A 15,689-nucleotide genomic window follows, 5' to 3' on the forward strand; every position below is an offset into this window, starting at 1 on the left:
ATCACCTCCACAGCTGCACCAACATCTGAAGACAAGCACAGATGGAGCAAGCAACCACCACGAGCCAGTGGTAGGAGCAAAGTCTGAGGCTTTTAATCAGCAGTACATTCATTGGAATTGTGTAGGACTGAGCCTGACAAACAAGATGGGGGGAACCCTGTGAAATGAAAGACAATGCAGGTGTGAATTACCACTTTCCAGGGATGGGTATATAACGAGATCACCATAGCGCAAAATAAAACTGAAATTACAAGGGTAAAACTTTTTTACTCTCATTCAGTAACACAGATCAAAATGCCCTCTATCATAGGCATTTTGCCTTCTATCAAAGACAGAACAAGTCTTCTATCATGCCTAGCAATACCACCTTTTCATGACAGAGTTATCCTTGTGTTTTTCTCAACTGAATGTATCTGTGGAGACTGGGATCCCACCCCACTGGGTACTTATCAAAAGATGTGACCTTGGCTCTGAAGAACATAAATTCTCTCCCTTGATAAACAAATATATCATTATAGTAAATCAGCTCCAAAGAATCATCTGCAGATCCTCCAAATATACCTTTATTAGACAAAAATCATTCCTGCATGGCTTATTTGAACAAGATGCTAGTATTTATGCCTGATGCTGATCCTCTGCTAAAGTGATTTTCTGGAATTCCCACTTGTACAAGGGCAGCATCCCTGACTGTTAGGGCTAGAGGCAATTGTGGAAGAGTGGAATTTAAAAAATCAGGACAGCTTTCAATGCACATGAAACTTGGATGGATAGAAGAGGTGGAGAATTGTTATGAACAATGTGCATTTGCAAATGAGAAGGCTCTTTGGTAAATGTAAATGATGAAGCAGTTTGAAAAGGAGCCTGACACCATATCAGCAGCTGGAGAAAAAGAGGGGAGATTCCCGAAGCATGGCAAATGCGTAGAGATAATCAGAAAGACAGGCAACGCAAGTGAGATGCATTCAAGGAAGCAGATGACAGGTAATTTCAGGTTACATGCTGAGTAAGAGTGATTAGAAGAAGGAAGAGGAAAGAAGATTCAAATCTATAGATGTTTAGTGTGTCAGACAGTCATGCACACTTATGTCTGAAGCACAGGAGCCTGGATTGCTATGGTGATATTTTGGGAGCCTGAGTTCTACCCCAAGAAAGAGAATAAAGATGAAGGAAGAATAGACAGCCAGCAGCAGAAGAAAAGACAGGCAAAGTACAGAAGAAAATTCCTTCACTTTCTGAATTTTTTTGGCTTTTCTGTGATTGCTCTTTTGACTATTCCCCTTTAAAAGAAGTCACTGGAAGACACAACATGTCATTATGGAAATAGGGGATTAATGGTATTTTCATAGATTTTAAGTGACTATTGAAAGCAACAGTGTAAATCACTGTATATGCTGTACTGCAAATTTTAAAAAAACTCAGTCTGGTCCCTTCATGAGGTGGAATAAGCAATGATCTGATACACATTTTTGCTAGCCCTGATGATTCTTTCTGTTTCAAAGCAGACAAGCAAAAAGACTTCGTAGATTTTTTTCTCTGGTGGATTTTTGCTGTAAATTTTGCGAAGTGTTATCTTCTGGAAAGGTTACACTTTCTTGCCCCTCTTCTGATCATTTTTCACTAACACCTAACCAGGAGGTTGCTTAATGCACTCCCATCTCCATAGGCCAGCAGATGTCAGTCTGTTAGTGCAGTGGTTTTGGTGTACTTTTGCTTATCACGTTTTTGCTCCTTAGGTGCCAACCTGGATTCACTGGAGCAAGATGTACTGAAACTCTGCCTATGAAAATCCAAAACCAAGAAAGTATGTTAAAATAATCTGAACTTTGCTTTCTTCCCCAACTACAGCAACAAAATCAATAGTACTTGGTGTTTTCACAGTTCAGCTGGAACTGGCCTCTTTATGAACTAATCTATGACCTGATTCTCTAAAGTAAAATCTGTACACCATGGCATTACTGACCTCAAAAATATTCCTCATTTGTGTGATTTTTGATCTTTTCATCCATTTGTAGATGCATTTGTATTGCACAAACTGGCAGTTTTCTTGTTTGGGAGACTGCTGTGAAGTGCAACCCTAAAAGAACAAACTCACAGACAAGTGATGTACAGATCTTGTGTCCTCACTGCCTTGTGGAAAGTGCATCCTAAAAGCAATTTGGGAATTTGGAATGGTTAATTTCTGTCTCATGTCTCGAAACACACTTTGATCTGGATTGGTTTGTGTTTTGGCTGTTTTTTCGGGGGGGGGGGGGATTTCTTTTCATTTCCACAGAGCAAATGAGTTGCTCTCAACATCTTGATCCATTTTGACATGCTAAACTGAGATTCAGTTTCTGAAAGTGAACTCACCAAGTCATATCAGTTCACACTGAAGGAGCTTCTTTCTTAGCATATATTCACTTCTTCTCTTTTCTCTGTTTTTTCTCTACCATTTTTTTTGTTTGTTTTCCTCTCAGGTGCCCAAATGAATTTACTGGTGATCGCTGCCAAAACTACGTAATGGCCAGCTTCTACAGTACGTCCACTACCTTTCTGTCTGTGCCACAGTAGAAGCATGCTCAGTCAGTGCTGCTTTCTTGTTGCTGCATCTTTCCTCCAAATTTTTTTTTTTAATCTGTAACTAGATTTGTTGCCTAAGGCCTAATACTGATTGTCCCTGCCTGTTGCATGAAAATGGTAACAAAAAGCAATTGCAATATTCTCCTGAATTGTTTGGCATTGAGGTTATGGGGAAATGCAAGATTAGCAATGCTATGAAATTAACACTGAATGGTGTGATACAGACTCCCCACTGACATCAAGCAGTAAAAGTGCAAAAATTACATTTTGAAAGTCTCATGTTTTATTTGCCACAAAAAGCTTATGAGTCTCTATACAGGGCAGTACTCCTCCAACAAAGGGACAGGTATCTAATCCTCTACTTGCATATGAGATTTGTATTTGAACCTACAAGTTAAAGGTAATTGACATGCTTATATTGTTTCTAATGAGCACATGCCAAACAAAATCAAAGTGGTCTTCTTCCTCATTGTCCAAGTTTCAGGGGAAAGATCACAGAAATAAAAAGAAAAGCGGAATGGCATAAACAATGAGGTCTGACATATTTATTTGTGGGTAACAGGTGCAAGAGATCAAGTATTTCAGAACCATATTAACTGGCCAAGGACACAGACACACATACACATAGACACACACGCAGAGGACTCTGTACTAGACTGCTGGTAGAATCAGCACAGCAGTCACATACCTCATAAACTTTCCCATGGAGGGACAGGTTAATTATTATTGCTTGTCAGGGAGGAAACAGAAAGTACACTGAATATTTATTTTCTCTTACTGGCTATAGAAAAGTCAAAGGTAACATATAAGAAAAATGCTTAGATCTTACATTTTAATGCATGGGTACTATTAATAATTAATTGTCACTGGCATCAGCATGTACTATGATCTAAAAGCAGTATTATAGAAATTATTTTTTGATGGATTACTTGCCAGCACAGAAAGATTTCAGATACTATAGGCTAGCTTAATTTAATTCCCATTAGTATATAGGACAAAAGCTGTTAGCATGTGCTGGACATTTTGGAGCCTGAAGAGATGCATAGGTTTTCTCTTATACTGATGGATGAAAAATGTCCATACATAATTCATATTGCCCATCATGGAAGCTACCTATATAAATCCCAAGAGTGCTGACTGGAGCCCAGACCTTCCAGCATTCAAGTGTGTATTTTATGCCCTTTTTTAAAAGCTTTGTTAGTATGAGTTATTTTTAAAATGCCTCTGGTAACTATGGATTTGAAAATTTATGTGCTGTTACGGTGTTTAAGTTTACCAAATGCTAGATTTCAGTGGCCTTTTCTGTGTATTGTGGTGAAAAGTGCAGTTAAGGTTTTCTGATCTTAGAAGAATCATTTAAAAAGAGGTGATATAAAATTATAAGATTGATTGTGTGCTGTTGAATTTGCCCAGAAAACTATGGAAGAATTGTATGTTGATCATCAATTAATTTTCCTCCCCAGGAAAAAAAAAAAAAAAAAAAAAAGTTTGGGTGGGTTTTCTTTCATTAGTTTTTCAGTTTCCTGATACTGATTGGGATTTTTAAGGGAATCTTTTGGCAGTAAGACACCAGTCTAGGATATTTTGAAGTTGCCTCCATGGAAAAGGCATAGATGTACTTGGCTTGCTGCAAGAGTTATGCTCAGCTGTAAGTATTTAAGCTGGTCCAGCCCTCCTGTCCTTGAAAGGCATTGGCAGGAGAGCACACCACTACTTAACTCAGGCTACTCTGAGAGCCCCAGGTAATGTCTATGAGACTCTGGCATTTTTGTCTACCTTGCAGCTTCAGTATAATATCAGGTTTCTTAAACTTCTACAAATCTTGAAATGGCACTTTTGGAAAGGGTCCAGTGAGGATATATTTATATTTAACAAAAAAAAAAAAAAAAATGAAGAAGCATTTGTATGACCTTTTATTATTACACACAGTGCAGACCAGAGCAAAAAAATAAAAAGGACACTTAAAATTAGAGTTATCTTTAGGCAAATGTTGCACTTGGGCCTTAAAGCTGAGCTCATATTTTGCATCAAGTGTTGCGGGTAATTAACTTAGCTCTGTAGGTGAAGCTTTTGCAAAGTACAGAGCTAATTGGGACATTAAAGATCATAAGGTCCAGTAAGAAACAAAAGTGTACATGTGAACTATACAGTGCTATCTAATTTTACCTGCTTTCAAAAGGGTCTTTCTTCATTTGGAAAGGGTCAATGGAGTTCCAATCCAAGTGTGCCTACTGATGAGCTGTTATTAAATACTTAAGGCTGTGTATCAGAGGTCTGTTACCAAATACTTAAGGTTCTGTATTTGGCTGTTGAGACAAATTTAGCTACAGAAATCTGCCCTAGAGTTGCTATTTGAAGGTGTCCTGAAGCTACAGGCTTTGCTGAGGGCCTTTTGCAAGACCAAAACAAGGCTGACACTGAGCATTCTGGAAAACCCCTTGTCCCAACAGAGTGCAAGGCTAACTGGCTTATCTTGGCAGTGGTTTGGTGAGCCTTGGAGGATTCAGTCATCATGGTGCACTAGAAATAGGTTAAAAAGGGGCACAGGAAATTAGCTGGATCTCCATTTTAAGAAAAGTTCTGTAGAAATGTGTTTCCTTTCTGTCAGTGAAAATATGAGCATAACTGAGAATGGATACGATGGAGACTACTGGAAAGCACATGTTTTGGCTGACTGTCCCTTGGCTTTCAGCTTTGTAAACATACCAAACCATAGGACAACCTGTTGTGTCTGAGAGGTGATGTTTGTTAGATTCCCCACTGCTACAGTTACCTCCAGCATTGCAGCTGTGTAGTTTTTCCTTCTCAGCTGGTGCTTACCACCACTGCAGACCAAGGGAAACTAAAGAACAAACAACCCTGTAATATCCTTTCCTTGAGCACAGCAGTCGTAGCTGCTGCCAGGTGTTTTCCCTAATACCTTGACTTTTTGCTGCAGCTGTTTTGACTTTGAGGTGCATAGTCCACCATTAGTCCCTAAGACATCAGAAGGTGGTCCAAAAAAGTGTTGCAAAAATACATCTGTTCCCTGCAGATACGTTTGCCATATTTGAATGTTCACATACTCACTCCCTTGAAAGCAAGGAAGCAAAGCAAATGGAGGAAAATAAAAGTAATGAATTAACATTAAAAGGTTTGGCTAATTTTTATGTAGCTATGCATGAGAACTCTTATAGCAACACTGTGCAGAATGATCCTTAGGATAAGAAACACTGGTGGAGCCTTGGATTAATAGAAGGTTGAGGAAACTTCTCTAGAGCATAATCACAGGTAAACTCTTTGTCCTCCCAGATGCCCCAAATGGGCCAAGGACCCCACCCAAAGGGCAACTTGACTTGTTTACTTCACAAGTTAACAGTTATATATATATGTTGTGACTATAGAACAACATGTGGGACATGCTGTGAACTGTGTCATGCATGAATTGAATGTGGTCCCTATGTTCCTGAAGGCAAGCATTTCAGCATGGGACACCAGTTTAAACAGTGTCCATTTCAGCTCTGCCATCCATGATAAGCAAGAGGGACAGTATCAAGAAGGACAGAGAGAAATTTCTGTTTAGATGACAGCCCCTGTCTCATATTGCCAAGATGAGCCTGGCTGAGAAATTAAAGGGGGCAAGAGTTCAAAAAAGCTATGATATTCTAGAGGAATTACCAAAATTGCTGTTACTCTGTAACAGCCTCTATCTTTCAGTCTTTCCACATAAACTACAGATACCCATAAGTCCATATTTCAGCAATTCTACTAGTTCAGTATTTCTCAATTTCTATATGTTTCTCAAGTGGTCACATCTGTATGAGGGTACTAGACAAGCTCACTTGAAATTTTCATTTTCTAAGGCCTCTCAGCACCCTAAATTGTACTCTTTATGTGCTGAGAGCAAGACTCCTAAATGATACAAACAGATTTGAAAAATGTCATTGTCCATCTTCTGTTCAAGGTTAAAGAAGACAGTTTTTCACTGTAAACTGCTCAGCTGATGTTCATTAAATGCTAAAATTGCTATGATAAAATACTCTAATTAAGAATGGACATTTTCGATACTTATGAGACTCAAATCAGTTGTAGGATAACACTTTTACAGCAGCCATAGGACTTAACATCACAAGTTCAAAATTGATTTTGCAGTCTCAGTACCACAGAAATGAATCAAGATTTAGGATCCAAAGTGAATCCTAAGCCTCACAAAGAGACACAACATCCCAGCCCCTCAAGCAAAATTGGCTGACGTAGTTCTGCCCTATGATAGTTTGGGAGATTTTATTTCAATTTCAATTCAAATTACATGAAAAATAAACTTTTTTAGAATTTCTCATTACCCACAGAACACATTTAGTACTAAACAATGACTGAAGAGACTTGGCATCTTGATGCTTCAGAAATTAAATTGGTCTCCCTGGACCTCTCTGCTGCTGCATGCAGTTGATCCAAATGGGTCCTTCCCTTGTCAGATGCAAGGTCTCCACACAAACCTGCAACTGTTCTCACCCCTCACTGGGCAGCACCATGTCCCCAGGCTACCCACCCACCCACCTAACTCTATAGAGTAGCCACCTCAAAATCTTGGATAACCAGCAGCTGTGGTATAGTGGCATACCACTGATGAACACAGCATGCAGTCCTGGAGGACCTGTTCCAGCATTTTCTGTTCTATAGACCCTGGACCCCAATGTGCTACAATATATCCAATGAGTTGTAGTTGTAAGTCACTTTTGGGGAAAAAAACTGCTTCTCAATCATTTCTTCTTCCAGTACTGTCCCAACAAAAATCACATCCAGAATGAAAACTGAGTTGTTAAAATAATTAATTTTATTTCTTCTTAGAGCACCTGGGCAAATATTCAATAGTAACCACATTGCATGTAAAAAGTATGCAACAATATTGAGTTAAATAGGAAAAGATCAAAAAGAATGACCTGTTTATAAAAAGAGAAGAGTTGAGGTATTCTGCTTTGTTTTAATCAGGTCTAGGGCATGTAGCTAGGAACAACAAAAATAATCAAGAGCTACATGACATCTAGGTTTGAATAAGCAATGCATGTTTCTTCAGCATGTTTTCTTGTTAGGGCTTTCAGCAAGAATATATTCCTATTTTAAGTACCAACTTCCCATTGAATTATTTGAAATAGAAACTGCATGATATGAATGACTTCCCCTAAAATTAATTTACATCCAGGCTAGGCATCTTACCTATAAACAAGCATAAATACAGCAATATATATGCATGGGCATGTCATTCATTTTATTGAAGACTTAACCAAGCTTTCTATGCAACTAATGTGTATTGTTAGCAGTGTTCATGTAGGCACGTAATATTGGCTCTTTAGGAAGAGACCTGGGTGGATTCCAACTTACTTAACCCTTAAAATGTTACTGATTAGCAGGAAATGATCGGCATTCCCCATACGTATAAACTACGTAAAAAATTCATTTGGTCAGAAAACTGGGCTTGGATTTACACTTCACAGCACACAAGACCAAAGAAAGTGAGCTACTATGGTTATGGTGTTGGCCCCCTGGGAAGGGTCTCTTAGGGTACCTGCTGGCGGAAAACCTGTGTTATTCCTCACCCCCAGCTGCTGGACACTGGGGGTGCTAATTTAAGCATATTATCCGTGTATACGGCATGAGCCCCTGCACTCTAGGGTGCATCTAGCTGGCCAGCCAGTGGTCCTGCCAAGGCAGCACAGTCCAAAGGCAGGAAAAAAGGTGTTGGCTCATCATTTTCCAGAAATGAGAGCCCTGCAGCAGTCAATTTGCAAAGCTGAGAAGGGCTCCCACTGCTGAGCAAACAGTCCCAGCCACCTTCAGGTTGCAACCCATAGGAGCAAGGAGCCGCATACTGGGGACAGGAACAGGGCCAGAAGGGAGGGCAATGCACGATATGTTTGCAGGGGATGCTGCCCCTTGTAATGCACCTCTGTGCTCTCATGGTCCCATCTGAAAATAATCAGCCATTTCATGTGGCATCCTTAGGCCATAGCCCCCTTCACCTCAGTAAAATCTTTGAGGGTTGATGATTCCTGCCACATTCCTTGCACTGTGGCTGTTCAGATCCCCCATATATATTTGGTGTGTAACCCTTGCAGAAGGTCTGGTCATGTAGCTCACAGAGGTGCACTTGAATACTGCCCATGTAATGATACACCCCTTTGTCCTGTTTCATATGCAGACACAGAATAGCTGTAATTCTCATATGTGATTTATTTTTGAGTACAGTGTATTGTTCTTTTCTGAAACTTTTTCCTTTTTCTTTCTTTTTTTTTGTCAACTTTCTGCATTGGCAGAGCATCTTGGGATTGAATTTATGGGTATGGACCAATCATTCCTTTTAGCCTGCAGATTTTAGAGCCTAAGAGATAAACTCCTTTTTATTTTTTTTCTCCACCTCCCCTTTTCAATTCCTAACCAATTTCTTTATGCTTTAGAAGGGATCATACAGCTATAACAACAACCCTTGTCAAAATGTTAGTGAAGACCAGCTCACTAAAATGGTAATAGTGATAGGATATTCCAGACCTAAGGAGTTCTAGGAATTACTGAAGTAATCATAACACAGTGTATTCATTTTTCTGCTGTGTAATTTTGACTAGTTTTGATATTTGCTTTTACTAATTTCTTCTAGGGTTGCTGGATTTTGGAAACACTGTAAGCATTGAGGGAAATTACTGACTAGTCTATAAAAAAAGATAAGATGTTATAGCCACTTACAATTCTGAAAATTTACAGTTTTGACCTCTGGTTTTCAAGCAAAGTTTTTTGTCTAAACCCACAGCTAGGTATGTAAATTGAATGTATATACATATATGTAAATGATGCACATATACATTCATGTCTAGGTCTGTAAATTAGAAGGGAACTGAAAGTTATTTAGGAACTGAAGTAGAGGTTTACAGCTAGACTCCACATCCTCAAGTCAGCAAATGCATTCAATATTTCTAGTACCAAACTCATATTGTACCAAACGAATAGTGGATACTATTGTTACACTTCAGCTTAAATATAGTAGAAATAGATCTTATAAGTCCTCTTCAGTACTTATCTGACTAACATTTAGTAATCAGGGGTACAAATAATGTGTCTCTTGAATAGGCTAACTTGGAATTCAGGTCACTTTTTGTTTGGAATCTCCTCAAATTGTCAGCAAATGAGAAGAACAAGACAGTGATGCTTTTCACACAGTTTCAGTTCACAATTTTCTTAAAATGCCTCCCCCCAAATGTCATTAGCTTAAGATGCGAACTGTGGAAAACCCATTACAAGTCCAAATTTTAAAAATCTCTTACAACCCAGTTTATTATTATTATCACAAGGTAATATTAATTCTCACTCATAAGTACTAGACTGTAGTAGAAGATATATGGCTACATTAAGATATGAGGAATTAAATTAAAATCCTTTTAAAAACTGACTTGCAAATTTTGACTTATATATGAAATTACATCAGTGGAACCATCTCTTGCAATGAAATTATTTTTAAAATCCCCAGGGACCTGTAAGAAGAAAAAATTTTAAACAGAGCAAATTTAAGACCATATATATCATCAAATATGTATAAATGAGGGTGATATGAAATATTTGCATAATGTGCATGTTTGAAAGGCTGCACATAGAGGGATTTAATATCTTGACTTAAGTCTCATGTTGATTTGATTTTTCCTACCATTCTGTAGGGGAAAAAAAATAAAATTATTCAAATGAATTTTAATACTTAACAGGCTAAAACCTTTTCTAAATTCTTACTGCATATATATTTCTCTATGGACTTTTCCCCAAGGCTGCTGTTAATTTTTTTCAATCTAGTTTGATGAGCACTGCAAACACAGAACGTGTTATTTGGCTGGGTGATATTAAATGGCTCTGTAAATGTTACCACTGGTCTGAGAGAGAGGGCGATTTTGGGGTGAGATGCACTATAACCACAAATGCCCTGCAGGAGTTTGGTCTCTGCTTCACAAAACTCTTCCAGCCTTAGGCAGAGAGGCTAAGGCTCATTCCCAGGGCACCATGCCACCTGAAGAGCTGTGGCCAGGAACCCTGGTCCAACCTGGCTGCCCCCATCCCCTGCCACTCGCAGTATCCCCCACAGGACACCCAGGCGTCCCCCAGCTGGATTCTGCTGTCCCAGGCAGGGAGACCCTGTCAGCCAGGAGCATGGCCAGGTTTACATGGGGGCCTGCTGGTTTGCTGGGCAAGACATGCTCAGACGCATGTGCCTTCCCAGTCAGCCATCACCCCCATGGCTTGAGGGAGGACATGGCAACACCACCATTCATGCACACCATGTCAGGCTTGATCAGCCTAAAGGCCTTGTTTCAAAGGCCACAGGAGGGAATTAAGGCAATAAAAGCAGATGCAGGAGTTTACCTTTCCATGCCCCTCAAGACCTACAGGCCCAGCAGACATATCGGTGCGAGGAGCATTGCTCAGGGCTGCACCCACAGCCCTGCTCCCTCACTGCACCCACTCCCCTGTGGTGAGTGAGAGCCCAGGAGTGTCCAACACACAAGCGACAAGCTTCAACCCACTGGCAGACTTAGTAAGGCCATCACCGGCCAGCTGTCCAGCTCATTTGCAAGAGCCTCAGCCTGGAGTAAACATCCTGGACTCAATGCAATTTTTGCCTTAGTATAAACAACCAATCAGAGCTTCCAATGTTAATTAATCTTCTTCCTCCTCTCGCTTTCCCTCGAAGAAAAATGGGTTGATGTGTCCTTACTCATTTTGCTTTCACAAGCTAACAGCTGACAGCATGACCAAAAAAAAAAAAAAAAAATCAAAGCACTCAAATTTGCCCATAAATTGCTTAGCACAATTCTCCTGTTTCCTATGACATCCTCGTAATACACCATTTCATGGCTAACTAATAAGCGCTTTCAGAAGTGGCAAATGGCAAGGGGATCGAGTGCCACTAACTAGCCTAGGCAAGGAGTTATGCTGTATGAGAAATCCCTTCACACTCTGCTTCAGCCTTTTTTTTTGTCCCCAAGCATTTCTTCACTCTGTTTTTTTCCAGTATCAAGCATGCTGTGCCAGGCCTGCAGTTGACTTCTCAACCCTTTAACCTTGTCTTTCCCTATATTTCACCCTCCTCTTTTTCTCTTTGTCCTGGTTTGGTTTGGAGTGTCAGCCCTTTCTTCCTTCCCTTTTTTGACTTTCTCTTCCTGGAGTTATATTTTTGTTTTCTTTAATACATTTTTGCAGCATCCTAATTTTACCAAACTCACTTCTTATCCCCCTCCCCTTTGTTAATAATCAGTGCTATTAGTTTTGTCTGACAGTGCTCATGACTTGTTTGCTGGTGTCTTGGTTTACAGTGTGTTTGGCTTGTAGAACAAATTTGTTCCATGGTAAGGTGCATTGTATCAGAGAAATTAAGATTTATTTTTGCTTTGTGATTTGTTACATGGAATATTTGCCACTTACCCACAGCAACTTTAAAACTAAACTAGATAAGCCTGGGAAACACATTGGAGGAATGACTGCTTTCTCTTCAGCAGGGAGCATTTTCTCCTGAACTAATGTGGCATTTATGTCAGCACATCATTAAAGTGCCTAAGCTTGGACAGAGACTCATTGCACATGTGAGAGACTGTTGTGCATATCTGTACCTCCTGATGAATTGCCCCACAGACCTTTTATGTTCATGTAAGTCCCTTCCAGCAGGAATAATACAGGCATTTCTCCCAAAGGTAGTGCAGGGCTGTGCAGCTTTTATTCATTCATTTATTTTTAATCACCTGCTGGTACTCTGACTGTGGTCAATATTGCAGTCTGACCTAAGGCCACCCTCCAGTCTGGATCCTCCAGGGCAAGTTTTCTAGACTGTCTATTTAATCAAAAATAAGACTTGAGAAACACTAGACACCCATTTTTGTCCTAAAAGCAGGAATGCAAATGCACATCCATAAAGTGTCAACACAGAATGCGCCTCTGTTTCAATGGTCCTTACATAAACGTTTTCCCAGCCCAGCATACAATGATGCTCTCTGCCAAGCATGAGCAAGCCTGGAATGCATGGGTAGCTCCAACCCAAACATTACCAGTGCTACTAATGTCTTTATAATAATGAAATATCTCCAATAAATGAGATCTGTAACAAGTTGTCATCACTGAGCAAGCTGCCACTCTAGCTAGAGTAATTCCTTTGTTGGACACAAATAGACATTTCTCTGACACAAGGCACTGCTAGTTGTTGGTATTGCTCTGGTTTTGGAGGAGCACTGGAGAAGGAGTCTGAATTTTATGAGCAGAGCTCAAAACCTGTCTTCATTTCCATTGATGATGATATAATTACAAGCCAAGCTCATGTCTCAAATGTAGAAAGATACTTGAAATCTCTCCTGTAAAGACAACTGAGATATAAATTGACATGGGGGCAAGGGGACATTGGATATAAAAACAATCCAAAAAAGTTAATAAGTAAATAAATTTCTCATAAGGCCTGTAAAATTGGTCTTCATTCCAGCTGTCTTTTCAGAGTAAAACTTCCAAAGCATTTGCAAATTCATGTTATTACCTTAGTGCATTACATTTTTAATTCCAGCAAATGTTGAGTGTTAATTGTAAAGTTGTTTCTTAGATATTATCCTTGTTGAATTAAAAAAAAAATATTACTTTTGACTGTAATTGTACAGGTGTTCATTCATCCCCAGTACTGTGTTAAGAGCTTATGATATAGTCCTGTTCTCCTTTCAGTCAATAATGAGTCTGCTTGAAGTGCAGTGGCTGTGTTTCGGTGTGGCTGTGTGAATCTGTGCAGTGGTTTGTAGCATGCCAGCTGTTGACTGTGTGCTCCTTGCCTAGCCATCCTCCATGTTGTGACCTTCTCTGTTTTTGTCCCTTTCTAGAAGCTGAGGAACTGTACCAGAAACGGGTGCTGACCATAACTGGCATTTGCATTGCTCTTCTAGTAGTTGGCATCATGTGTGTGGTGGCCTACTGCAAAACCAAGTAAACTTTTCTCTTCTTTTTTATATCTGTGGTTGCTGGTCAGGGCCTTCCCAGCTGATTGTAGCTTCTATTCCTCTGAGCATAAGGTTGTATCTGGGTTTCTCCAGAGCTGAACTGAAGAGTCAAACCTGTGGCCAGGATGCTCTGGTCCAGGCCAGATGGGTGCAGGTCTCCATGTCTATCAACAGTGCAAAAATAAGACAGGTATCTGAAAGGTTTCTCACCCTTTAAATGTGACTTGAACAAACTTCACTGACTTGCAAATCGTTGTCTATCACTCATTCCAGCTGGCCTCCCCAGCTGGAAAGGAACAAACCCTGACACTGGAATCATGTTGGACTTCAGCAGTAAATTTTAGGTATCAACCTAGTTTGTTTGTACTTGAGGCAAGATTAATGGTGCTAAAAGTTACTAAACACCAAAGGCCAAAGAACTGAATGTGAAAGTGTTCTCACTGCAAAAGTAGGCACTTAAATGCATTCTCTAAGTCTCTGTAAATTACTGGAGGTGACTCTCAAACATGCATGAGGAACTCTGGGCCATAAATTACACTGAACATCAGTAGGATTTGTGCTGCCAAAACTTCTGGCTGCTCTTATAAATCTCCCCACCAAAACACAGAATACCCATATCATAAATCTTCCACATTTGTATAAACCTGATTTACTGTTGCAGGGCCTGATTGGCAGTTGGGTTGTTGGTTTTATTTGTAAGCCCCACCAATAATGGATGTGTTAAAAGGGAGGGAAGAGGGCAATCATTTGCATCCCTCAGTGAGAGTCCAGCCACATACACACACACACACACACACACACACGCTGCTCCCATCCACAACCTTGCGCCTGTGGTCAGTGGGGAACAAATGAAACAGTAATAAAGAATGAGATCAATTACTGCTTTTAGAAATTACAGTTGGCAAGCTGGGGCAGCTAAACAATATCTTTCAATATTTCATGGAAATTTCAATGAAGATTTATTCAGGGTCCTGAAGTACAGTTTTCCATATAAAGAGCAACCAGAATCCATCAGGGGTCTCCAAGCTTTGTCACGATTTGTCCCAGACATCAGAAATCACTGCCATCCAGAAGCAAAATGTTCATGGCCTTTCAAATGCAGCAGTGATGCCAAACTGCTATTTGTGATGTGTTCCCTGCATGCTCTTCCTCCTAATAGGGGTAAACCCAGAAAGTGGGGGAAATCCTGAAATGGTGTTAGGAGAACATACTAAATAAAATGTAATGGCTTAGATTTTGTTGGTCTCCTTGCAAGAGATACTGCTAGTCAAATGCTAAGGCAGTATGCTCTGACACTGAGTCTTAATTCAGACATGCTTTATTTGCAAGTCATTTACATTAATGGAAAGGCTTCTCAGAATAAGTGAAGTACACATTAGCTTTCCCATTATTCTTTCTTCTCAGTTTCCTGGAGTAATTTGTTTTTTTAGTTAGTGTCCTTTTACTAGAGGACAAACAGCACGCATGGAAGCATACAAAATGCAAACCCATTGATCACTGAATGTGGGAAGTAATGTAGTTTCCTGGGGATAGATTCCCATGCAATATGTGACAGGATTTCAGACCCATAGATGATGAGCTCCAACTCCCTCTAGAGCCCACTTTCCCTACCATGTCAGGCAGCTCAAGATGTCCTTAGCTTCCAAGGTCTCCAAGGTCTCATGAAGGGGTACTGTAAAATCAAGTTAAACCCTCGTCTGTGTTGCTTCTCAGCCCAAACAGGTATTTGCGTGGCTGCTCATATATCTCCTGGCACTGCACTCTCCATCACCCTTAACCACCTGTGTGTCCTAAGATGATGCCTGGTTATCCTCCAAACACAAAGTCCACATGGACCAGGGACTGTGTCCTGCTGAGACAGGAGCATTTTCAAAGCAACCATATCTGCTTATACCATTCATGTGGAGTGACATAAATTAAACATCTTCCACTACCCAGACACATACACACAAAGAAAATATGTAAAATGCAGTGTGTCAAGTCATGCTTTCTTTGTCTCTAAGCTTCCCTGGTTATAAAGCTTCAACATAATTATTGTTTTCCCTTCCCCCTTCATTTTGTAAAGCTTGCAATAGACCCCTGGAGTTCAAGCTGGGATTGAAAATGGTTATATTTTACAGTGCCTTACCCTGCCAAAACTATCTGCATTTCTGCATACGG

The 15,689-nt window shown here is 40.0% G+C and overlaps 1 protein-coding gene across 16 annotated transcripts in view; it reads left to right on the forward strand.

Annotated features, from left to right (window-relative positions):
- NRG1 (neuregulin 1) overlaps nt 1-15,689 on the forward strand; it is a 419,616-nt gene that overhangs the window by 391,051 nt on the left and 12,876 nt on the right. For 10 of the 16 annotated variants that reach the window (XM_032997903.2, XM_032997900.2, XM_032997904.2 and 7 more), the window contains 3 exons: nt 2,457-2,515; nt 8,850-8,873; nt 13,413-13,515. In XM_032997903.2, the coding sequence (XP_032853794.1) occupies nt 2,457-2,515; nt 8,850-8,873; nt 13,413-13,515 (186 nt within the window). Of the gene's footprint in view, nt 1-1,733; nt 1,802-2,456; nt 2,516-8,849; nt 8,874-13,412; nt 13,516-15,689 lie in introns of those variants that run through there. The other 6 variants (XM_042787798.1, XM_042787799.1, XM_042787800.1 and 3 more) reach the window with 4 other exon arrangements.

This window comes from Tyto alba, unplaced genomic scaffold (assembly GCF_018691265.1).
Source record: "Tyto alba isolate M040663 unplaced genomic scaffold, T.alba_DEE_v4.0 Super-Scaffold_13, whole genome shotgun sequence".
Classification (NCBI taxonomy): Eukaryota; Metazoa; Chordata; class Aves; order Strigiformes; family Tytonidae; genus Tyto; species Tyto alba.